General features: G+C 41.5%; 1 protein-coding gene across 2 annotated transcripts in view; it reads right to left on the bottom strand.

Annotated features, from left to right (window-relative positions):
• LOC141144213 (uncharacterized) overlaps positions 1 to 25,497 on the bottom strand; it is a 731,403-nt gene that overhangs the window by 116,889 nt on the left and 589,017 nt on the right. For both annotated transcript variants that reach the window (XM_073629665.1, XM_073629666.1), the window contains exons 9-10: positions 19,577 to 19,630; positions 4,086 to 4,190 (exon numbers count right to left, since the gene is read on the bottom strand). In XM_073629665.1, the coding sequence (XP_073485766.1) occupies positions 4,086 to 4,190; positions 19,577 to 19,630 (159 nt within the window). The remainder of the gene's footprint in view (positions 1 to 4,085; positions 4,191 to 19,576; positions 19,631 to 25,497) is intronic.

A 25,497-nucleotide genomic window follows, 5' to 3' on the forward strand; every position in this document is an offset into this window, starting at 1 on the left:
TGTATCACTACACTACAGCAAGCTATACTATTATTTATCTCCACTGACTTTCTGGGCTCTTGTGTAGCAGCACAAGTCTTACCTATACAGATCCCACCTACTATATAGTTATATAGTTAATCTGATGGAAGCTCCACAATGCTCCTTTGTATACACAGAGCTGAAGAAGGTATTTCATAAATTTGCCTTCTCTTTGTCCTGAGTCACCCACTCTAGATTATTTTGTGAAGGGCCTACATGCAGAGCTTATTACTAATATTAAGCTAATATTATTACTTATTACTTTGCGTTTGTCTTACTATCTTTTGCAATCTGTCATTCATTTTGAATTTTTGCTGCCTTGATTTCCTTCTTACATATTCTGTTATATTCCTTGTAATATTTAAATGATGATAGTGTTCCTTCATTTTATTTTGTTATCATTTATAGCTTTTTTAACCTTTGTCTGTGAGCCATATATGTTTTATTTTTTGCCTTTTAAATTTGATGCCCATGGGAATATATTGCACAGTGTGTTCACATACAGTGGATTTGAAGAATTCCCATTTCTGTTCTGTGTTCATGGATGCCAATACAGTGGAACCTTGGATTGCGAGTAAAGCGGTTTACAAGCGTTTCGCAATACGAGCTATATTTTTTTTTTAAATCCTGACTCGCTTTGCGAGCGTTGTCTCGCAAGACGAGCAGGATTCAAGCCTCTGGGGTGTGCAGTAGCGCATTTGGCCAGAGGTTCGGGAGCGCCGGCGACACTGAGAGACCACTCAAAGACACTCGGCAACATTTAGAGACACTCCGTTCCCGAGTGTCTCCGAGTAGTCTCCGAGCGTCTCCGGCGCCCCCGCACCTCTGACCACATGTGGTACTGCATAGACAAGCAGTGGCTGTGAAACGTATTATCTGAGTTTACATTATTTCCTATGGGGAAACTTGCTTTGATATACGAGTGCTTTGGATTACAAGCATTCTTCTGGAATGAATTATGCTCATAATCCAAGGTATTACTGTATTCCCTCCCAGTCTAAGTCTTAGAGAGCAGCCCTCATCCTTGGAAAATGTGCTCTCTCAAAGTTAAGTGTTATCTTTTCAGCACGTGCTTGTTGTTTACAGCTATTACACACAATAATGTTATGGTCATTGCTACCTAATGTTCTTTTATATGAACATTAGTAATCGGCTCTGCATTATTTAAGATTACCAGGTCCAGCAGAGCATCATTCCCAGTCAAGACCTCTATGAATTGTACCATAAAATGGTCTTGTAATGGGTTTATACATTTTTGCCATTTAACTGTTCACGCAGTGCTATAACTCCAGTCAATTAGTAGTTAAAATACCCCCATTATTATCACTGTCCCAGCCCTTGCAGCCCTTTCTATCTGTTCAGGGAGCTGAGTCTCCACCTCCTTATTAACACCTGGAGGTCTAAAACAAACCCCAATTATTATTTCTGTAGTAAGCACACCCATATGCAGCTCTACCCAGAATGCTTCAGCCTCATCACACTCTCAATTAACTAGGTCCTCTTTCACACTCGCTTTGGGATCACTCCCCACAGACACTGCTCCCTTCATGTTTTACCGTGTCTCTCCGAAAGAGAGCATAGCCAGGAATAATAATAGCCCAGTCATGTGAAGAATGAAGGCAACACTCAGCAATACCAATTAAATTATAGTTTTCCTAATGCACTAAAGCCTCCAAATCACAAACAGTATTTTGCTTGGCAGACTTCTGGCACCGGGGAACAAACACTTTAATACGTTGTCACATTTTGCGCACGTATTTTGCATATTTTTTATTTTGGTACAAATAGTACCATTTCCCATGATTTTTTGTAACATGGGAACCTTCTTATCATCTGCCATAGCTCTTCCCCCATCTTTCCCCATTCCACCCACCAATAGGAACTGAGCCCTGTGTGATCTGTTTGCCCCATTATAGTCTTAATACATCTTCCCCCCTTCAATCCTAGTTTAAATAATCCTCCAGCCTTCCCATAAACCTCTCCCCCAGCACAGCAGACCCCCTTCCATTTAGGTGCAAACCATCTTTAGCATATAGGTTGCACCCCAATGCGAAGTTAGCCCAGTTCTCTAAAAAATCCTCTTACACCAGATCCTTAGCTATGCATTCAGCTCTCTAATCCCCCTTGTCTTTCCTGTGTTGCGCAGGGCATTATAGAATGTCATATATCACAAACTTATAGTGAGCTTTACCCTTCATGTGCCCCCATTGACTTTTTAGGCTCTAATGTAGCAGCAAAATGTCACCTACACAAATGCCACCTTCCATTACTAAAAAGGGCTAGAAAGAGGGGTTTTTTTTGGGACTTTAAATGAAAGGCATGTACTCATGCGCCTCCATCTCTAAATATGAGAATAAGAAGAACAGTTTGGGACTTTAGATGAGGCACGTGACACCCTACTTGGTAAAAATTAATTTTGAAATGTTTATTTACATAAACAGATAGCATAGCACATTGCAGTTTATAAATGAATGGGTATTAATGATTTCATTTATATACACGCCAATGACATATTGACAATTCATAAATGTACACAGATAACAACGTAGCACGATGTAGTAGCCAGTTATGTAAGCCAATTATACCCCATGTGATAGAATCAGTTAAAATGGAAGAAAATTACATCCAATCCAATAAAGCTTAACACGTTTTGTGGATTCTCTCAGCCACAGATTTGGGCACATTGCACACCACAGTGTGGAAATACTCTGATTATTTCTGGAGCTATCAGTTTGCATCATCATAGAATACAGATGGTGACCCTCACCCTCCCGCGGAGATATATGTGTGCCCGATTCTCCCGTGGGTTCCTATCACCACAACTCCCGGGACAGACACTCACATCAGCCCTCAGTTTGCAATACCACATGTTTTGAATCTCAGCTGATATATATGTAATGCATCTGCTCCTGAGGAAGTGGTGTGAATCCACAAAACACGTCAAGCTTTATTGGATGCAGCCATGTCCCTAATTCACAGTTCATTTTCCACTTTGACTATTATGTAATTTTTTACCATTTTAACTGATTCTATCACATGGAGTATAATTGGTTTACATAATTGGCTACTGCATTGTGCTACGTTGTTATCTATGTACATATATGAATTGTCAATATGTCATTGGAGTGTATATAAATAAAATCATTAATACCCATGCGTGTATAAACTGCAATGCGCTATGCTATCTGTTTATGTAAATAAACATGTCAAAATTAATTTTTACCAAGTTGGGTGTCACATGCCTCACCTAAAGTCCCAAACTCCTCTTCTTATTCTTCCATGACTATAAAATATCATATATTGCTACACTACAGCAAGCTGTACATTATATGCCCCTATTGACTTTCTGGGCTCTTGTGCAGCAACACCAAAGTGTCACCTACACAGGTGCCACCTACTATTATTATAAATATCATATCACTACACTACACTATAGAGAGTTGTACCCTTTATATGCCCCCACTGACTTTTTGGGCTCCCGTGTAGCAGCTTAAGTACCACCTTTAATAGGTTAGCCCCAGTTAGCATTGTGTAGATTGCTCATGCCACAAGAAAGCTTTAAACATCAACTGGATAATCACTTTGCCTGACAATAAAAAAGGAAAAAAACCTTGCAAAACAAAACAAAGCTTCAACAGAAAAAAAAACCTGATACAAAGCAAACATAATAAAGTATTCTATTTCCAGGCAAGTATGTTTCAACCAAAAGGGAAAGATAAGCAAGATTTTGTCACGCCTGAAAGTAATCCCTTTCTTGTTTGTCGAAAACTATTTCACCAGCTCCCTTTCAAATCTTTTTGATCATAATTAAAAGGAACAAATGCAACTTCACAGCGATGAACAATAAAAACATATTCACACATAAATACAAACACAAATACGTATCTTGCTGCATCTGCTTTTCTTCAAAAAAAAAAAAAAGAAAAACGAAAGAATGTTTTATACATCCTAGCCTTGGTGCACATTTCTCATTTAAGAAGGTAAGAACTGAAGCTCTTACTTCCAGTGACAGGTGAACCACAGGGGATGGAACGGATCAAGATATGCACAGAGCAGCTGTCTACCTTTTTGGCTTTCCTCAGATACATCCTGGCAGAGTCCTTGAAAGCTTCTTCCTCTTCGGGCTCCTTGGCTTGCAGATAACAGACCCATCCTAGCAGATACCAAACCTACAAGACAAGGCCGTTCTTCAGGTCACAAAGTGCATAATTACAAGCAAAGAACAGCAAGCCAGACAGGGAGAGAAGATAGGAGACTAAGTTATTAATATTTCTCCTGGATAACCACCAATGGCGATCGTCAGTCTGTATGCAGAATAACAATACAGTTTTCTGGTGATTTGGGTCATTTTGTATTACTGTACTTACCTTCTTCCATAACAAAGTATAGTTATACTTCAAAGAGACAGGTTAAAGCTGAACTGAAAAATTCAAAACTACACTTGCGTTGAGGCCATCCCCACACTATAGAGGTTAAATGCTCACTGTACAAACAATGGCAACCACCCCAACCTATAACTAGCCTTTGCAGGAAGGAGCACATGAAAGGACATTGCACATCAAAAACAAACTTACTAGCTAGCCTGCAAGAAAACCAAATTGACCCTGTCTATTAGTTCACGCAAAAAAAAAAAAGGTGTTTAGTCGCACACATTTGCAAACATATGTGTAAGCCACAATTTACTGTGGTCCTAACTCTATGATATTGAGAGTCTGAAAAGTTGGAGCACATATAGCAATAGATAGATTAGGGGCAGGTTTGCCTGGAGGGAGCCCAGAAAGGGCACAATGGCCGGTGCATCCCCACACCTATTCACCAACTGAACAAACAATGGCAACCACCCCAACCTATAACTAGCCTTTGCAGCAAGGTCATCAGGTGCAATGCAGGAGCAGCAGTCCTGCATTTTAAGTCAGGACACTGAGGGCCTGCCCACAACCCAGGGAGGAAAGAAAGAGCACTAACTGCTGGGGGAGCGAGTAACAACATAAGTAAAACTGATGTTTCTGTTCCCCCTAGACCAGGGGTGTAAAACTTAATTTCATTGAGGGCAGCCTCAGCATTCTGGGTGCCCTCCAAGGTTCAGTTTTATCTGTAATGCCGCGTACACACGAGCGGACTTTCCGGCAGACTTGGTCCGGCGGACCGGACTCTGTCGGACAATTCAATCGTGTGTGGGCTCCAGTGGACTTTTTTCCCCAAAAGTCCAACGGACCTAGAAATAAAACATGTTTCAAATCTTTCCGACGGACTAGAGTACGGTTGAAAAATCCGCTCGTCTGTATGTTAGTCCGACGGACTAAAACCGACGCTAGGGCAGCTATTGGCTACTGGCTATCAACATCCTTATTTTAGTCCGGTGTACGTCATCACATACGAATCCGTCGGACTTTGGTGTGATCGTGTGTAGCCAAGTTTCGTTTGAAAGTCCGGCGGTCCTACGCTGCAAAGTCCGTCGGAAAGACTGTCGGACCTAGTCTGTCGAAAAGTCCGCTCGTGTGTACGCGGCATTAGAGTATGTCCTGAGCGCCCCCCCCCTTACATCAGATGTCAAGAGCCCGCCCACCATCAGAAGTCCAGAGTCCCCCACCCACCCTTACATCACATTGCACCCCCTTTCCTTGTGCTGCTGCTGGGAAGAAGCTGGGGGTGGAGCTAGGAAGCAAGAAGTGCAGGGTCTGGAGGAGGACCAGAGGAGGGCTGAATGCTGAGACCAGCAGTGGTGGAGATGAGGGGGAGCTGTGGCTGCACAGGATCTGTAGGAGGAGTTCTGTCTTCCTGTCTGCACCGCCCGCTGAGACAGGGAGGGGGGGGGGCAGCGAAGGGACTCTCCATCGTTGCATGGCGAAGCACAGGATGTGATGGAGGTGATCTGTCCACCTCTCTGCTGCTGACTGCTGAGACAAGGTGGGGTCAACAACGAGGGGGTCGCCGCAGCCACAGGAGAAGCGTGAGGGCCACATGAAATGGCCCGGAGAGCCAGAATTGGCCTCCGGGTCTTGTGTTTGACACATGTGCCCTAGACTAAAACTAGCATTTAACCCTTGCAGTGCAGTGGAAGTACCACTGCAGGGGTGAGTCTAGGTTCACCCCTATGCATACATGAACATCACCTATAAGGCAGGCTATTCATTTCAATGGGCTGTCCTACCCACGAGAATTGCCGGGAAAGAAGTCCCTGACACTCTCTAAAAAATTGTTCTGCATTGAAACGCATGGTTTGTCAATGTGTGCGGGTGCCATTAAGAGTGAATGGACCATCTATCTGGTAAACTGATAAACGTTACAGTTGGACAGGAACCAGAATTAAGGCAACCATGAAGCTAAGGACAGAGGCAAACAGGACAGGAAAAAACATTTACAAGTTTCCCTACCCTCTAAATCAGCCCTAGCATGAAAATGCACATGGTGGTGTGTAAAATTTGGGATCCTGAGCTTTGAGGTCCAGTGATGTCACTAGAGTCTACAGGAAGCAGCCTCAATCTGAGGTGTATGGCTCCACCTAAAATGAGGAAAAATCCCTTTATTTTGGGGATTTATGATGGAATGAGACCTATTGATAAATTCTGGTCAAAGAAGGCTCTGAACTTGCACTGGTTCAGTGGGAGGCTTTTGGGTTTCTTTTGGCCCATCTCACCATAACCTGTCTGCTTTTACTTTATGCCTCATGCACAATGGGCATAAAAAAAGGCCGCTTTTATGGGTGTTTGAGGTTTTTTGTTTTTTTTTAGCCTCTAAACGTCCCTCTTTGTTCGCCTATGTGGCCATGCACACATAGACATTTTTAGGTGAATTAGAAGAAAAGCATTTAGAGGCTGAAAGAAAAAAAAAAAAACATCACTCGTGGGTTCAGGAGAGAAGCGCTTGAGCAGAAAAAATGCTGGTGGGGCAGGACTTAAGGTGCCCTAAAGGGGAAGCAGGCACATTTTGTGGCACAACTCTTCGTGTCTTATTCACTTCACAGCGACGTTACACTTGACTAACTGTTTACAGTCTTCCTTACATTGTGCAGCACTTGTGAGGGCATACCGTGGAGACTGTATCCCGCTCTCCAGCCCAGCTTTGATGTCACCTCAATTCATGCTGCTAGACATGCAGCTTCCTCGTGACATACAGCTAGATACATAGGGGCTCCATGGCACGGGTCCAGTCCCTGATACATTGGGGCATCGGCTGCTAGGGAGAGAGTTGCATTCAATCGTCACCAGAGCACACTGTTATCCTTGCTATTCACACTGTACATACACTGGTTGGCTGTTTAAGCACCAAACATACTACTGGTTACTCATGGCAATGGCAATCTGATCTTCCACTTGAGACATTGGGTATTATTTACTAAAGGAAAATCCACTTTGAACTACAAGTGCACTTGAAAGTATAATTCCTGTAGATCTGAGGGGGACATGCAAAGAAAATAAAAAAGAGCATTTTAGCTTGCACATGATTGGATGATAAAATCAGCGGAGCTTCCACTCATTTCAGATCTACCCCTTAGATCAGTGTTTGTCAACTCCAGTCCTCAAGGCGCCCCAACAGGTCATGTTTTCAAGGTCTCCATTATTTTGCACAGGTGATTTGATTAGTTTCACTGCCTTAGTAATTACCACAGCCGTTTCATCTGAGGGAAATCCTGAAAACATGACCTGTTTGGGCGCCTTGAGGACTGGAGATGACAAACATTGCCTTAGCTTGAGAGCGACTGCACTTCCAAGTGCACTTGCAGTGCAACGTGAAAATGTTTTTCGTAAATAACCCCCACTGTCTGCTTGGAGACCTTTAGTAGTACACATTCCCTGATGTAAGCCCTGTTTTTTTTATACACTTGCCTTACATGCACCCCTTTGCAGGAATTTCAGACCAGGCATTTAGTAACTTTTACTAAAGATTCTTGCAGGTACAGGGTTAACAGATTACAGACTTTCACAGTTTATTGCTAAAACAGTTCCAATTCCTTCTAATTTAGTTAGCCCATGTCATACCTCTAAGCAAGGGAGAGTACTTTTCTAAGGTTCATGCTCTGGTTCCAGTACCCCGAATGGGTACCCCAAGAGGGTGACCACGTATTTCTAGAGGAGCTACATCTTGCAGCACAGCTTCCTGCCAGTTCCCATGAGGAAGGGGAAGAAGAGCCCTAAGAGACTGCCTCCCCTTGTATTTATAGCTCTACACAAGGGGGCAGAGCTATGAACACCCGAGAGTGAGCAGATTTAAACCCTTTCTAACCCGGGCAGCTTATTACACAGAGCTTACTAACACATACACAATGCAGTGCAACAACAAGACATAGGGGTTGATTTACTATAGGCAAACAGATGGTGCACCTTTGCAAGTGCAGTTGCTCCAGTACTTAGTAAATGAGGTAGATCTCTGATGACTTCTATTATCCAATTATGTGCAAGCAAAAATGCTGTTTTTTTATTTTCCTTGCATGTGATTGGGTATTCTTTGTAAAGTGAAGCTACACCTCATTTACTAAGCTCTGGAGCAACTACACTTGCAGAAGTGTCTATTTGCCTTTATTAAATCAACCCCATAGTGTGCACCCCAAAAGTAGGCTCTGAATGTGCCAAAATGCTAGGGCGGAGCGACGTGCTGACATCATCACGTACCTCAGCTCCTGGAAGTACAGGTTGCTTGTCTTATGCTGGCCACCGAGATTGTTTTTAGGTGTTTTTATCACCACATTGATGTAAGTGCATTCTTATGTTTTCATAAACGTACCATAAACGCTTTTACACTACGTAGACCATCTTTTATATTTCTGGGGATAAAATCATGGAGATAATATCTGGATGACCTTCACTTTGGTCTCGAAGGGACCCTATAGGAATGCTACAGAAAGGCCCTGGTTGGGTGTTTCTCTGCAAGGGTTTTTGACTTACTTCACTGAAGGTCCCTTCTAGCTGGTAAGTTGGCATTTTTACCATACTATGGTGGCGGTGTTCCAATCAGGATCTTACACATGGTGATGAATGGTATCTACATATATTAAAATCCTGGTCACATATGAAGAGGATTTTATTTATTTTTCTTCACATTATATTTTTTCACAATATATTATGTTAAATTTTTCCTTACTATGTTGATGTATTCATATTGATTTAACATACAGTGTCTTGCAAAAGTATTCACCCCCTTGGCTATTTACCTATTGTGTTACATTACAGCCTTTAGTTCAATGTTTTTTTAATCTGAATTATATGTGATGGATCAGAACACAATAGTCTAAGTTGGTGAAATAAGATTAGAAAATATATACATAAAACTATTTTTCAGAAATAAAAAAACTGATAATTGGCATGTGCATATGTATTCACCCCCTTTGTTATGAAGCCCATAAAAAGCTCTGGTGCAACCAATTACCTTCAGAAGCCATATAATTAGTGAAATGATGTCCACCTGTGTGCAATCTAAGTGTCACATGATCTGTCGTTACATATACACGCCTTTTTGAAAGGCCCCAGAGGCTGCAACACCCAAGCAAGAGGCACCACTAACCAAACACTGCCATGAAGACCAAGGAACTCTCCAAACAAGTAAGGGACAATGTTGCTGAGAAGTACAAGACAGGGTTAGGTTATAAACAAATATCCAAATCTTTGTTGATCCCTAGGAGCACCATCAAATCTATCATAACCAAATGGAAAGAACATGGCACAACAGCAAACCTGCCAAAAGACGGCCGCACACCAAAACTCACGGACTAGGCAAGGAGGGCATTAATCAGAGAGGCAGCACAGAGACCGAAGGTAACCCTAGAGGAGCTGCAGAGTTCCACAGAAGAGACTGGAGTATCTGTACATAGGACAACAATAAGCCGTATGCTCCATAGAGTTGGGCTTTATGGCAGAGTGGCCTTAAGAAAGCCATTACTTCAGCTAAAAACAAAATGGTACCTTTTGAGTTTGCGAAAAGGTATGTGGGACAGTCCCAAAATGTATGGAGGAAGGTACTCTGGTCTGATGGCCATCAAAGAAAACTATGTCTGGCGCAAACCCAACACATCACATCACCCAAAGAAAAACATCCCCACAGTGAAACATGGTGGTGGCAGCATCATGCTGTGGGGATGTTTTTCAGCAGTCGGGACTGGGAAACTGGTCAGAGTTGAGGGAAAGATGGAGGGTGCTAAATACAGGGATATTCTTAACCAAAACCTGTAGCACTCTTCGTGTGATTTAAGGGTAGGACGGAGGTTCACCTTCCAGCAGGACAATGACCCCAAACACACTGCTAAAGCAACACTTGAGTGGTTTAAGGGGAAACATGTAAATGTGTTGGAATGGCCTAGTCAAAGCCCAGACTTCAATCCAATAGAAAATCTGTGGTCAGACTTCAAGATTGCTGTTCACAAGTGCAAACCAGCCAACTTGAAGGAGCTGGAGCAGTTTTTCAAGGAGGAATGGGCAAAAATCCCAGTGGTGAGATGTGGCAAGCTCATAGAGACTTATCCAAAGCGAGTTGGAGCTATGATAGCAGCAAAAGGTGGCTCTACAAAGTATTGACTTGGGGGGGGGGGTGAATAGTTATGCACATTGACTTTTTCTGTTATTTTGTCCTATTTGTTGTTTGCTTCACAATAAAAAAAAATCTTGTGGACATGTTCTGTAAATTAAATGATGCAAATCATCAAACAATCCATGTAAATTCCAGGTTGTGAGGCAACAAAACACAAAAAATGCCAAGGGGGGTGAATACTTTTGCAAGGCACTGTATAGCGCGACTCTTTATGTTTTGATTGTGTTTTGACTGTGTTTATATCTCTCAGCAGAGTTGCACCTTAGATCTCTTTTTTTTGCATTTCATATTTTGTGTTTTGGTTTTATTGGTTATAAGCACAGTTTTTCTCTTTTTAATAGACGCGTTTAGCGCTTGATTGTTCATTCATTTCTGTAGCCAGAATAAATTAATATCCTGGAAAATAGAATGAATGAATGAACACCGAAGTACTTGATGCGCCTAAATGCATTTGCAAAATGTGTCTTTAGTCACGTTTTTATAAGTTGTTTTTCTCCTGCCAGGATAAAAGGCATTCAGAAGGGCAAAGCAAAAAGCTCAGAGTGCAGGAGACCTATCTGTTGCTCCCCAAGCCCAACTTAAAAGAAGCTATTGTTTCCATACACTGCACAGATGATGGCCAACAGGAATAAACAGCTGTATGTATTGTGCAATAATTGGTTCTGTAATATTCAGCTGTATCAATGCTATACATCAACAGTTCAAAGTGTACAGCTAGCCTGAGGGCATAAAGAAATGAACTGCATGGCTCTGACCACTACCCTAAGGAATAAAGTCTTATTTTATGGATTTGTGATCAAATTAAACACTTAATTACCTTGATTTTTAACCCCTTCATGCCGACCATACACAAATATGCGGCCCCACTGGACTGGGCATTTTTCCGTGGGGCCGCATGTTTGCGTATCTCCCTTTGTGCTGGGAATGCGCCGCATGGCTCACTCCTAGCATAGAGACCGGGTTTCACCGAGAGTCTAACGACCGGGACCAGGAACGTACAATTCTGGGTCACCTGATCGCTGTGATCAATCACTGTGAAGCCTGCCCCTGTGTTTTCTGTCTCTGTGAATGGAGGAGACAGATACATTGTATCTTTCTCTGTCTTTGCAGAAAGATATAAAAAAAAAATTGTGTAGAAAAAAAACCCACTAGATCAAGGTTTGATCTAGGTCAGCCCCAGGGTTAGTGTTTGGGTCAAGGTCAGGGTCAGTATTTTTTTTGCACAAGATTTTTTTTTCTTAAATTAGTATCAGTGTCAGTGTGTTTTAGACAGGATAAAAAAAGCAAAATGCGCACTATTGTTTCTGGGCTGTACTACGGATACAAACAACAAATAACACACACATATGTATACACACGTATTGCTGCGATCGTTAGGGACATAATTTATTTTGGGTTGTTCTTTGGTGGTAGGTTATGGTAGTATCAAGAAATATACAGTTAAATTTAATTAAAAAAATGCTTTTTTTTTTTTTTTACTATGTTGGGCAAGTTTTCCTTAGATCAGTGTTTCTCAACTCCAGTTACATAGTTACATAGTAAGGTTGAATAAAGACACCAGTCCATCCAGTTCAACCTGAGTGAGTATGAGTGTCTACAATTGTCCCTAACCCTGTAAATCGCACACTCACATCAGTCCCTACCCTCAATCCAAGGTCCCCATTCATATACTAGGGCCAATTTTGGACAGAAGCCAATTAACCTACCAGCATGTCTTTGAAGTGCCCTTCAAAGCTTCCAGTTCTCAAGGCGCCCCAACAGATCATGTTTTCAAGATTTCCCTCAGATGAAACGGCTGTGGTAATTACTAAGGCAGTGAAACTGAGCGAATCACCTGTGCAAAATAATGGAAAGCCTGAAAACATGACCTGTTGGAGTGCCTTGAGGACTGGAGTTGAGAAACACTGCCTTAGATAATAAAAAAATTAAAAAAAATAAAATCAGGAGATATCCATTACCATGTACCACCAAATGAAAGCCCAATTTGTCCTGAACAAAACAAGGTATAATCCCCCAGGATGCACAAAGTAGTTGTAATGATATGTACCTTTTTACTAACACTAGTAAAAGTTGCAAAATTGTGCTTAGGCATTAAGATGTATTTTACCCTTAAGCGCAAAGGGGTTCGCTTCACACTGGTTCAGTGAGGGGCTTTGTTGGTTCCTTTTCTTGACCTTCCTCACTATAACCTTTCAGGTTTAACTTTTTTTTTTTTCATTCTGTTCTGTTTATTGCATTCACTAGACATTTTTTATTAGGGGTAGGTGACTGCAACATAAGCAGGTCGTACATTTTCATGCAAGATCCTCCTTAAAGGATAAGTCCACCTTAACACTAAAATCTCTACATCTACAGACATCTACGCTCTAACACTAACCTATCAAACCCTGTAAAGAAGAAATCAGTATACATACCTTTTTTGAAGCCACTCTGGTCTGCTGTGGAGGCGGGTGTGGAGGACACAGCCGACAATGGAAGCCCCATAGTAAGTCTATGGGTGACGTCACTTCCCATTCATTTCACAGCTGTTGTTGGCTGTGTCCTCTGAAGAGCTTCTGCCGCTGGAGACTGAACCGGATCAGGTTCAGAAAAGGTATGTATACTGATTTCTTCTTTACAGAGCTAGATAGGTTAGGGTTAGATCTTGGATGTCTGTAGATGTAGAGATTTTAGTATTAGGCTGGACTTATCCTTTAAAGATAGGCAGTGTTACCTTGTCTTGCTTGCAAAAGATGTTTAAAGTAACTCACGGGGGACTTCACAACTTCCAGCCTCAGGTATGAGAGTATTCTGAGATTTTCCTTTAGCTCAGAATCCCCACTGATGTTATCTGACAGTACAGTAGAGATCTCCTCGAGACAACTGAAGAAATCCCATTAGGGAATAAAGTAATGACCATTGGGCTCATATGTACATTGTGAATATGACTGTTAGTGGCTGGTTTTACTGTAATCTCTGCTGCCATTCGGCATTATAAGGAAGATCGAGCGATAGACGGGGAACATTCAATGTTTCTGTGACTGTATGGCCTGTAATCTCCCATGTACTGATCCTGAGCGATGCTGGAATAGATTGAAAGCAGGATTGCTATTATGTCTGTGTATCTCTGCTACACACATCTGTGATCTAGTGATTAATATGCCAGCAAGGGCTACTGCAATTTTTTTTTTATAGTTTAATCCCTTAGGGTAAAACAAAGCTAAATCCCTAAGCACAATTTTGCAACTTTGACATGTGTTCGTAAAACCGTACATATCGTCACACTTTGTGCATCCAGGTGGATTATATCACATTTTTTTCAGGATAAATTGGGCTTTCATTTGGTGTTAAATGGTAATGGATATCTCCTGATTTTTTAATTTTATTTAAAAGGAAAACTGGCCCAAAAAAAATCTTTTTTTTTTTTAAATGTAGCTCTATATTTCTTACTACTACCATAACCTACCACCAAAGAACAACCCAAATTAAATTGTCCTGCTCTAGACGATTGCAGCGATACTACATGTGTATGTTAGTTGTTGTTTGTAACTGTAGTACAGCCCAAAAACAACAGTGCTCATTTTGTTTTTTTTTTATCCTACCTAAAACATGCTGACACTAATGCCGCGTACACACGACCATTTTTTTCCATCGGAAAAAACTCTGAAGGTCGTTCTGACGGAATTCCGCTGTAACTGTCTTGCGTACACATGATCACACCAAAGTCCGAATGTCAAGAACACGGTGATGTACAGCACGTACGACAGGACTAGAAAACGGAAGTTCAATAGCCAGTAGCCAATAGCTTCCGTCTCGTACTTGCTTCAGATCGTGCGTCATTTTTGGTCCGTCGGAACAGCATACAGACGAGCGGTTTTCCCGATAGGAATTGGTTCCGTCGTAAGTATTTAGAACATGTTCTCTTTCTAGGTCCGTCAGAATTTTCGAAAAAAAAAAGTACATACACACGATCGGAATATACGATGAAAAGCTTCCGTCTGACTTTTTTTGTCGGACATTCCACTCGTATGTAAGCGGCATAACTGACACTGATACGAATAAAAAAAAAATTAAAAATCATGTCCAAAAAAAATACTGACCCTGACCTTGACCCAAACACTAACCTTGGCACTGGCCTAGATCAAACCTTGATCTAGGTATTTTTTTGTATTCTTTTTTAATCGATCGTTAGTACGGGGCCCTGGGCTCTCCATGAGACCCCGGTCTCTGTGCTGGGAGCACGCCATGCGGTGCACTCCCAGCACATAGGGAGATACGCAAATATGCGGCCCCACGGAAAAAAGCCCAGTCCAGTGAGGCCGCATATTTGAGTTAGGTCAATGTGAAGGGGTTAAATAAGGGTTTCTTAACTGAGGTATCCTTACCTCTTTGGGGCCAAAGACACAGTAATGGGGGTATGGGATCACTAAGAATTAAAAGTAAGCCCAAATTTTAGTTGGAAAACTTTACGAAGTGTTAATGGACTATGAGAGTGTGGTGATCACCATGCTTGTACACCATTAAGAACCACAAGTCTGTCTGACATGGTCGAGTATTGGACATGTAGCTTTCATCCACAGATCATTGTGAACAAATGACATGGTCATACAGGTGGAGTCTGGCACGGAAGGGGAAAATTCAAAAGTGACAGCAGCAGCAGGAGGAGAGGAGCCCCCTGCTGTCAAAGGTAGGGGGGTTTAGGAAGTGGGGCTAGGGGGCACTTGCCACCATGTTACATTCTACAGTCTAAATACAGATGTAACATAAAGGCAGAGTTAGGCCTCTCAGACAGAAGACGTTTTTTTTTCCCTCCCCAGGTGCCTTTGCTCCAGAGGGAGGAAAAAGCAACGTAAAAAATGTGCTTAAGGCTGCATCTTGAAAATGCGTTTGGGCGCATCAAGCACTTGGGCATTTATTCATTCCATTGGCCAGAATATTAATTTATTTTGGCTACTGAAATGAATGCTCAAGTGCTAAACGCATATAGCATTTAGGCGCATTTACACACGATTAGGCGCATTTAGCATTTTTTCCTGCCAAAACGCTCCTCTACTGAACGGGCAAATTATGTTTTTTTTTTCTGCCCTTCAAAGCTTCTTTAAATGCCTGTAAATACCCATGTGTACAAGGACACATAGCTAACATTAAAGTGATATTAAAGTGGTTGTTAATCCACTCTGTCCTCTACATACTATCCGCTCTGTCTCCTAATGCTGTGTGTCCTTGTGTGTGTGTTTTATTAAAAAAAAATGCCGTCTATACCTGATTTCAGAGCGCTCTTCGGCGCTCACGTAAACGGTTGCCTCTCTCCTCTCCCCTATTGACAGATGCAGTGGGAGGGGCTGAGATTCCCCCACTGAAAGTTGGGAGGAGAGAGGCAGCTGGTCACGTGAGCATCGAGGGGTGCACTGAAATCAGGTATGGACGGCATTTTCTTTATAAATCACACACACAGGGGCATACAGCATTAGGAGACAGAGCAGATAGTATAAAAATGTATAGGTTATTTCAGCAGCAGGAGGGGAGGGGCGGGCGCTGGGGAGAGCTGCGGATGATGGAGGCACGTAAACTGACCAGCAGCCATGATGAACTGTGGTCAGTTTACAAGGGGGGGGTTAGAAACTGGCAGGATCAGCCAGATTTTTTTAGGTTATACAGGGGACCAAATTACACAGCACAATCACTGTGCAGTTTAACATGCTCTGAAGGGATGGGATCCGTTTTTTTTTTTTAGGGTAACAAACGCTTTAACATCTTGTTTTTTTTGTTGTTGTTGTTAAATAATAACAAACATGTTATACTTACCTTGCAGTGGTTTTGCACAGAGCAGCCACAATGCTTCTCTTCTCGGGTCCCTCACCGGTGCTTCTTGCTCCCCCCCCCCCCCGCTGAGTGAGTCGTGCGTCGGCCTCGTCTCCTCTCACTCCTCATTGGCTCACTGACTTCGATTGACAGCAGGTTAGTGTGGTCTGTGCACAACTGTGTGTAGAGAGACCACAATTGTTTTGTCACAAAGTACCTTTGTGGATTAATTTATGCACTTTTTTCATGTGGAATTGTGTGCACTTATTTAATATGGAGAAATACAAAGCAGTAGTGTATGAGAGTGCAGTCTTTTATACTATTTAGGATCATTTGTTTAAATAGAGAAGGTATAAATGTTATGAAAGGGTGATGAGTACACGGACGTAATGCATTATTTCTATGAATTACTTCTTATCGGCTGAGCACAGAGAAATGTTTAAGTGGAAAGATAAGAGAAGAATAGATAACATTATAGAAATGTTTTATCAATATATCAAATTAATCACTTGGGGGCGGGGGGGGGGGGTGTTAATGCATTTCAGAGTAGAGTTTGGGTATAATGAAGGTACACTCAATAGTAACAATATGTTTTATGCATCTTTAGCTCTTCCTTGTCCTCTTTTTATTCTATGAGTCATACCATTGTGAGTATATACTGTTTATTTTGCTTGTTAACTTTGTGCTTACCAAACATGCCAATCACTTAACATAATGTACAGCACACAATGCAGAGACCCACAGATGGAACTGCACAATGATGCAATGAATGGAGAACTTTCTGCATACAGTAAATCGTTAAAAATGTGTTATCCAAAAAAGAATTGTGCCCGATAAATTGGTGAAACGTGTTTTAAATGAAGACGAATGTTTGGAAATGCATCGCTTGCAAGGTAAGACAAGGAGTAAGGCGCTGAAGGGCTCTTGAACAGTAACAGTAAACGGAAAATAAAAAGGCATCGGCTGGTTAGACAGAATGTCTCGAAGCAGAACATTATACATGAAGACAATTTTAAAGGGGTTCTATGCGACAAAGGAATAAAAGGCTCATTTGTGCAGAAATGATAATAAATGTTGCTGTCCAGATTCACTCTTGCATTTCGGATCCTCGTCACACTGGATGACGCCCTATCTTAAATCCCTAACAGAAAAAGTAACATACTATTGAAGATTTTTTTTAATCTGACTTTTAGTTTATTAGATCGTCGATGATACCACTTCAACCAAGTCTCGAGGATGCAAGGTGATTCACATCCTGCAATTCCTATCCTACACCATGCTTCACAGTTGGGATTAAGGATAATGTGGGTTGTAAACCCACTTTATCATTTTCTGGCAATTCCCTGTGTTAAATAATGCAATGTCTCCACTGTATATGCTTTATTAAAAAAATTCCCCTGTATACCTTATTTCCCAGTGCCGCTCGGCGCTCACATGACCACCCGTCGTTCCCTCTCCAGATCTGACAGCTACAGCAGGTGGGGCAGAGAATCCCCTGCTGACATCATTTGCTAGGAGGAGAGAGGCGGCCGGTCACATGAGCGCCAAGCAGCGCTCTAAAATAAGGTATACAGGAGCATTTTTTTAAATAAAGCATATACAGTGGAGACATTGCATTATTTAACTCAGGGGATTGCCATAAAATGATAAAGTTATGATAGCAGCAGGAGGGGAGGTGCAGGCACTGTCACTAGCTGACAGGCAGAGAGGCAGGGAAGGAGGACAGAGAAGGACAGAGCAAGGCTATGGATGACGGAGGCATGTAAACTGAACACCAAATTCGTTCATCCATGTCTTTATGGACCTTGCTTTGTGCACTGGTGCGCAGTTATGTTGGAGCAGGAAGGGGCCATCCCCAAACAGTTCCCACAAAGTTGGGAGCATGAAATTGTCCAAAATATCTTGGTATGCTGATGCCTTAAAAGCTCCCTTCACTGGAACTAAGTGGCCAAGCCCAACACCTGAAAAACAACCCTACACCATAATCCCCCCTCCACTAAATGATTTGGACCAGTGCACAAAACAAAGCAAGGTCCATAAAGACATGAATGAGCGAGTTTGGGGTGGAGGAACTTGACTGACCTTAACCCGATAGAACACCTTTGGGATGAATTAGAGTGGAGACTGTAAGCCAGGCCTCTTTGTCCACATCAGTGCCTGACCTCACAAATGCGCTTCTAGAATAGTCAAACATTCCCATAGACACACTCCTAAACCTTGTGGACAGCCTTCCCAGAAGAGTTGAAGCTGTTATAGCTGCAAAGGGTGGGCCAACTCAATATTGAACACTATGGTCTAAGACTGGGATGCCATTAAAGTTTGTGTAAAGACGGGTGTCCCAAAACTTTTGACAATATAGTGTATATGATGGGAAAATACAAAATGTTATGGAAGTAATTGGAACATGAATGGAGGTGATATATTCCTAGGTAGATACATGGTCTAGTGACAACTGTCAAATAAGGAATTTCCCATTTTTTGGGAAGATTTCCACTCCTTTCTTTTCAAGTATCTTACCCAGTAGGAAATAGAAAATCTCCCTGATGGGCATTTTGACAATACTAAGCCATTGCAAACTATCTATAGAAACACTTAAGTTTAAGCTAGATTGTCTATCAGAAACATGCTGTATTGTTACTTTCCTAGTGAGCACAGGCTGCCAAAGCAACATTCATTTTTTCCAGTAGACTATATGCATTCAACAGTGATGTTCTTTTGCTTCTGCATTGCCTATGTCTGGTACCTGTGGGGCTGATAATCAAATAATTTTCAAGCTTCCAACATTCACCCTCTCTGCCTATAGTTGTCTCCACTTAGGAGTCACACAAAACCCTGAAGAAGTGTTGGGTTTAAATAAGAACTGAGTCGGGTTCTAAATGCTACATACGTAGGTTTCTCACTTTTGGATTCCCAAAAAACGTTGGATTTGTATTATAACCGTGCTCCCCAGATGATTGATATGTGGGTGGATTTACTCATTTTGGGGACTAAACTGCATACAGTGTATGTTAAACACGTCCTTGGGTTCTAAACAGGGGCTTGTATTGTGATGACCACCGTGGCTGAATGGTGTTCCTTTATGATGCTGGCACAAAAAAACTGCTCACCGTGAAGGATAATACAGACGCCACAGTGGGTAGAAAGCATTCATGGTAAATAAACATTCAATGTTCAGAGCTTAATAATACAAGTAAAGCACAATAATATTTCCCACAAAAGTTAATCTACTTGTTATTGTAGTCATTGTGTTACATACCTGTATTACTTCATCGTCTTCTTCCAAAAGACCTTCTAGAATCTCAGCGGCAAGCTGAAAAACAAAGTATTAATCATCAATCAATTATTTATACTTGAGAGGAAAATCTATGGTGCATTACGTTATTAAACAAAGGGTTCAAGTTGTGCAATAAAACCTAACAATGATAAGTGACTGGGGGGCGTTAGAGTGTGCTAATGCATTTACAGTTCATGTGCATATGATGAACAGAAAAACAAAGTGAAGAATCTTAAAGGGCAAATCCAGACATACAGATAAACTTTTAAGATTGGAATTGTTGCACTTGCTAAGTCTCATGCCCTTACGTTTGTTAAGCCACCCCCCTCTCCCTTGCAATGGAGACTACAACAGGGCAAGCCGTTCTGCAGTGGCATTACTGCGCCCAGCACCTACCTACCTGCAGTTTACACGACTAGTGAACATACTGATAACACACTTTTAGCATTATTTTTCCTCTGAGCTCCACCAATCCCCCACCCATCAGTTTTCAGTGGTAGCTTTCCCTCTAGAGGTTCAATAATTAAGATGCCTTGTAGCAATTTAACATCAAGACTGGTTGTCTGGTAAAATAACATTAGCTAGACTGAAAAGATAATTTTACAACTTCTAAAGGAATATAGAAAAATAATCCATAAGCAAAGACCAAAAAAATATAAAGTGTTTGATTTGAGGTGTTCATTCTGTGCATTTATCATGTTCCCTACTCTTGTAAGTTTATGTCCTTGAAAGATCTTATAAATGTATCCTTATCCTTGTTTTCTCATTTTCTCCAGAGCTTCCCTCATCCTTTGGAACGCCCTACCCCAATCTGTCAGACTGCCCCCTAATCTATCCATCTGTAGACGATCCCTGAAAACCTTTCACTTTAAAGAAGCCTATAGATGACATCACGTGACCAAGAGGTATTTTCTATTCTGTCATGAAATGTTTGTGGCCTTAATTCTAAATTTTAAAAGAGCATTGTTATTTAAGTATTTGAAAAGTTATTTTCCACATATAGTGCTACTTCAAGAAACTCATCTTATGGGGAGCAAGCTTTTGGCCCTTAAGAAGCATTGGGTAAAGAAGGCTTACCATGCTACATATTCCTAGAGGGGTTTCGATATTGATTAGCAGATCCTTACCTTGCATGGTGGAAGATGTATTCTCTGACCCCCAGGGTAAATATGTTTTGGTTCTGTTTCTTCTGTGGGGCCAGAGATATATAGTTGTCAGTGTATATATACCACCTCCGCTTGCGGGGACCATCCTATATAGTCTTTTAGAAAAAATGTCTTTGTATGGTCCAGCTAAGTTATTGATAATGGGAGACTTTAATATTATCCTGGATCCTGGTTTGGATAGACCAACCCCTCCTAAAAATTTCTATGGAGAACTCTCTAACTGGACCCAGATGGTAGACCTGGTAGAAGCTTGGCGATGGAAAAATCCTTCAACTAGATCATATTCTTGTTTTTCAACTTCGTATAAGACCGCCTCCCATATAGATTTAGCCTTTGTTAATTCGCCGATATTAGCAGATATGGTGGATGTTAAATACTTGCCGAGCGGGTTATCTGACCATGCTCCACTTATGCTTACACTTCGTGATGCAGCACAGTGTAGATTGGGTACTCACTGGATCTCACATTCAGATATGGTTAATAAAATTCCGCCCTTTCTAGCAGAGTATTGGGAGTTTAATATAGGGTCGTCCACTTCAACAATATTATGGGATGCCTTTAAGGCCTATACAAGAGGACAATATATATAAAGTAGTTAATAAGGCTCAACGAGTAAAGAATGCTGCTCTGAAGCTTATAGTGGATGAAAAAACAGCCCAATATGCTGCTGATCATTCAGAATCCAATTTTAATGCTTTATCCCATAGCAAATGGGCCTTACATTTGCATATGGCTGAGGCCACGAGGATGGATCTATACAAAAATAAACAAAAATCTTTTGAGCAGGGAGATCGCAATGGTTGATTTTTGGCCATGATGGCTAAACATGAACAACCTAGTATTCCGATTTCGGAAATACACACCTCCTCTGGAGATATGGCCTGTACACAGCCTAAAATTCTGGAGAATTTTCTGCAATTTTATCAGACATTGTATACATCTCATTTGCCTTCTGATTTCCAGCCAACTGAATTGGCAGCTTGGATGGATTCAGTTGCACTGGCTTGGTTAACAGATAATGGGAGGGAGATGCTAGTACGCCCTATAACTTCGGAGGAGGTCCTTTTGGTCACCGGTTCTTTTCCATTGGGGAAGTCGCCGGGGCCGGTTGGCCTTCCGACTTAATTTTATAGGGCTCATGGAGAGCTCTTAGCTCCTGTATTGGCTTCTCTTTACTCCGATTGTCTGAACGAGGGAGCTTTACCAGACTCAATGAGTCATGCCCATATAGTTTTAATTCACAAGCACCCAAAATATCCATGCTCTTGTGCTTCATACAGGTTGCACTTCTGAATGGAGACTTTTGAAATTTTGACCAAGCTCATCTCCCGACAATTACAACCTATGATGTCTAATATTATTGATTCAGATCAGACGGGGTTCATGCCCGGTAGGGCTACTGATGTGAATTTGAGGAGATTATATACCAATATTTATGCTTCACATCTTAATATAGGATCTAGGGTCATTGCCTCCGTAGATATTGAGAAGGCTTTTGATACCTTGGAGTGGCCCTTTCTGTGGGAGGTAAAACGCAGAATGGGCTTTCAAGTGATATTTATAAAATGGTTGCAGGTCTTATATAGAAATCCCACAGGTGCAGTGAAAATGGGGGGAGGGTTGTCATTTCCTTTTTCATTATTTAGGGGAGCTCAGCAGGGCTGCCCTCTTTCTCCAACCCTTTGTGCTATTGCTATGGAGGCGGTGGCGGAGGCTTTATGCACTTCCCCCAATATTAAGGGATTGCGGATTGGTTGGTTGGAGGAGAGGGTAGCTTTGTATACAGATGATCGTTTATTATTTTTAAATGATGCTGGACCCTTGCTCCAAGGGGCCTTAGAAATACTGGACTCTTTCTCAACGGTTACAGTCGGTTTGTCTGTTTAGGAAATTAAATAAATAAAAAGATTTCTTTAAAAAAAAAATCTTACTTCTAACTAATACACTGTTTTTCTCCATCAGCTCATCCCTCACAGCTATTACCCTTTGTATCAATTGACCTTCCCTCTTAAATTGTAAGCCTTTTTTTTTCCAGGAAAGGAGACCTAATTTTAATCCCCACAGATTCTGCCTCTCCCCTAGCCCGTGACTGGACAGTGAATAAAGAAGCAGCAGACTGATGAGCTCATCTCTGTCACTCTGCTCTCTCCTCCTACCAGCATGTCCCTTTCTAGAACAGATGAATTCTGCAGTTCAACAAATTGGCTTCTGGTGCTGCTTCTCAATCCTGCCTGCAGTTTGCTCTTTAGGGACTGCAAGAGGCTGATACAGAGGCAAATTCAGGCACTTGCATTGGATAAAAAAAAGAATAAATCATTAATGAATACAGCGCTTCATGATTTTGCCTTCAGCTTTAAGAATACCAAATACAATATGTTTTGCTATTTTGTCATGATTGAATTACATATTTGTTTTTTGTTTTTTTAGCAAAGAATATAGTGTTATACACAGAAACGCAAGAAAGCAACTGGAAGTCCGTTGATGTAATTCACTTAAGACTACGTTCAATTTAGGAAGGAATATATTGGTTATATCACCCACTGTTTTCATAAAATTTTCATAACTAAATCTAGCAGTGCTGCCAAGGGTAGCCACTGCAAAGCCAAGGAAGGCATTATCACTCTTCAACCTGCAGGCTCTTTATTGCTTAAAGGCAAACTAAAGGGTATTATGCACAATGGGGTGTATTTATTTATTCTGCTAGTCATTCTGTGAAATGGCACGTACATTTGTTCTATGCAAATACCGGCATCATCAAATGTTACTGGGATGGTTTCTCTACATCTCTCGCTGAGGATGAGAGAAAACAAATAGTCATATAGTAAAATCATCAGCTTCATCTAGTGGCCATCATGTGATATTTTCCTGATTCATGAATCAAGAACATCCGACTTGAAGAGAAAATAGCCTAGTAACTTTAGATTTTGTCTGGTATTCTCATAGAAAGAATGTACCTGCAGTTTTGCAGACATTTTTTTTTTTTTAATTAAAACACACCCTTTTGTAAAGACATATTTTGTTGAGTGATTTTTTTATTACTTACCTGAAAATAATTTTGCACATTGCTGCCTGATGTTCCATATTTGTATTAATGTATTTCATATCGAGATGCAAATGCTCCCTCTATGGTCATCTGAATATCTGGATTCTTATGTTCATATGTTGCGACTTAGTTGGCCTGGTGTTGTGCCTATGCTCCTCAACAGCTTATGAAAATAGCAGAGGGCGTAATCTGAGTGTAGTAAGTAAAGTACATTTAACCACTTGCCGACTGTCGTACGCCGATGTATGTCCAAAGTTTGCCGGCGGATATTGTTGTTATGGCAGCAGCTAGCTGCCATAACCCCGGTATCTCTGTTTTCATGCGGCGGTCGGCTTTCAGATAAAAGTGGTCTCTGCGGCGGATTCGCTGCGTGATCACTTTTATCGGTGGCGGGAGAGGGGCCCCCCTTCCTCCCGCCGCGATCTGGTGCCCTCCGCCGCTACCGACGGCTCCGGTAAGCGGCGGAGGGCACCGGATCGCAGCAATCGTGTCCTTCTCCGTGCTGTGCCTGGAGACGAGTGAGGCTAAGATGGCGCCCACTCGTCTCCATGACAATGCTGCGCGGAAGTGACGTCAAAACGTCTTAAAGGCACATTTTTTTCAATGTCATTTTTTTAAATTACTTTTTTTTTTAATTGCATTTTAGTGTAAATATGAGATGTGAGGTCTTTTTGACCCTAGATCTTATATTTAAGAGGTCCTGTCATGCTTTTTTCTATTACAAGGGATGTTTACATTCCTTGTAATAGGAATAAAAGTGACACAATTTTTTATTTTTTTTTAAACAGAGTAAAAATAAATAAAATAATGTAAAATAAATAATAAAAAGACATTTAAAAAAAACCCCCAAAAAACCCTGTCCCAACGAGCTCGCGCGCAGAAGCGAGCGCATACGTGAGTAGCGCCCGCATATGAAAACGTGAGGTATCGCCGCAATCGTTAGAGCTAAAGCAATAATTCTAGCCCTAGACCTCCTCTGTAATGCAAAACATGCAACCTGTAGAATTTTTTCAAACGTCGCCTATGGAGATTTTTGAGGGTAAAAGTTTGACGCCATTCCACGAGCATGCGCAATTTTGAAGCGTGGCATGTTGGGTATCAATTTACTCGGCGTAACATTATCTTTCACAATATAAAAAAAAAAATTGGGCTAACTTTACCGTTGTCTTATTTTTTTATTCAAAAAAGTGAATTTTTTCCAAAAAAAGCACGCTTGTAAGACCGCTGCGCAAATTTGGTGTGAAAAAAAGTATTGCAATGACCGCCATTTTATTCTCTAGGGTGTTAGAAAAAAAACAATATATAATGTTTGGGGGTTCTAAGTATTTTTCTAGCAAAAAAAACTGTTTTAAACATGTAAACACCTACATTCCAAAACAAGGCTGGCTGGTCCTTAAGTGGTTAATAATAAAAACAGTTAATTGCCAACTTACATACAGTATAGCGGCGGCCCAGGGATAGGCAGCCTCGACACTCCAGCTGTGGTAAAACTACAGATCCCATCATGCCCCTGCCTCTAGGAGTCATTCCTGTGATTGTCAGGGTCTTGCAGTGTCTCATGGGACTTGTAGTTTTAAAACAGCTGGAGGGCCGAGGTTGCCTACCCCTATAGCCAGTAAAGGATCGTTTATAATCAAAGTCAGACTTGGATGGTAAAAATTTCAGCACAGCAGTGAGCCAGATTCCGGTCCAGG

Source organism: Aquarana catesbeiana, linkage group LG05 (genome assembly GCF_042186555.1).
Source record: "Aquarana catesbeiana isolate 2022-GZ linkage group LG05, ASM4218655v1, whole genome shotgun sequence".
NCBI classification, from domain to species: domain Eukaryota; kingdom Metazoa; phylum Chordata; class Amphibia; order Anura; family Ranidae; genus Aquarana; species Aquarana catesbeiana.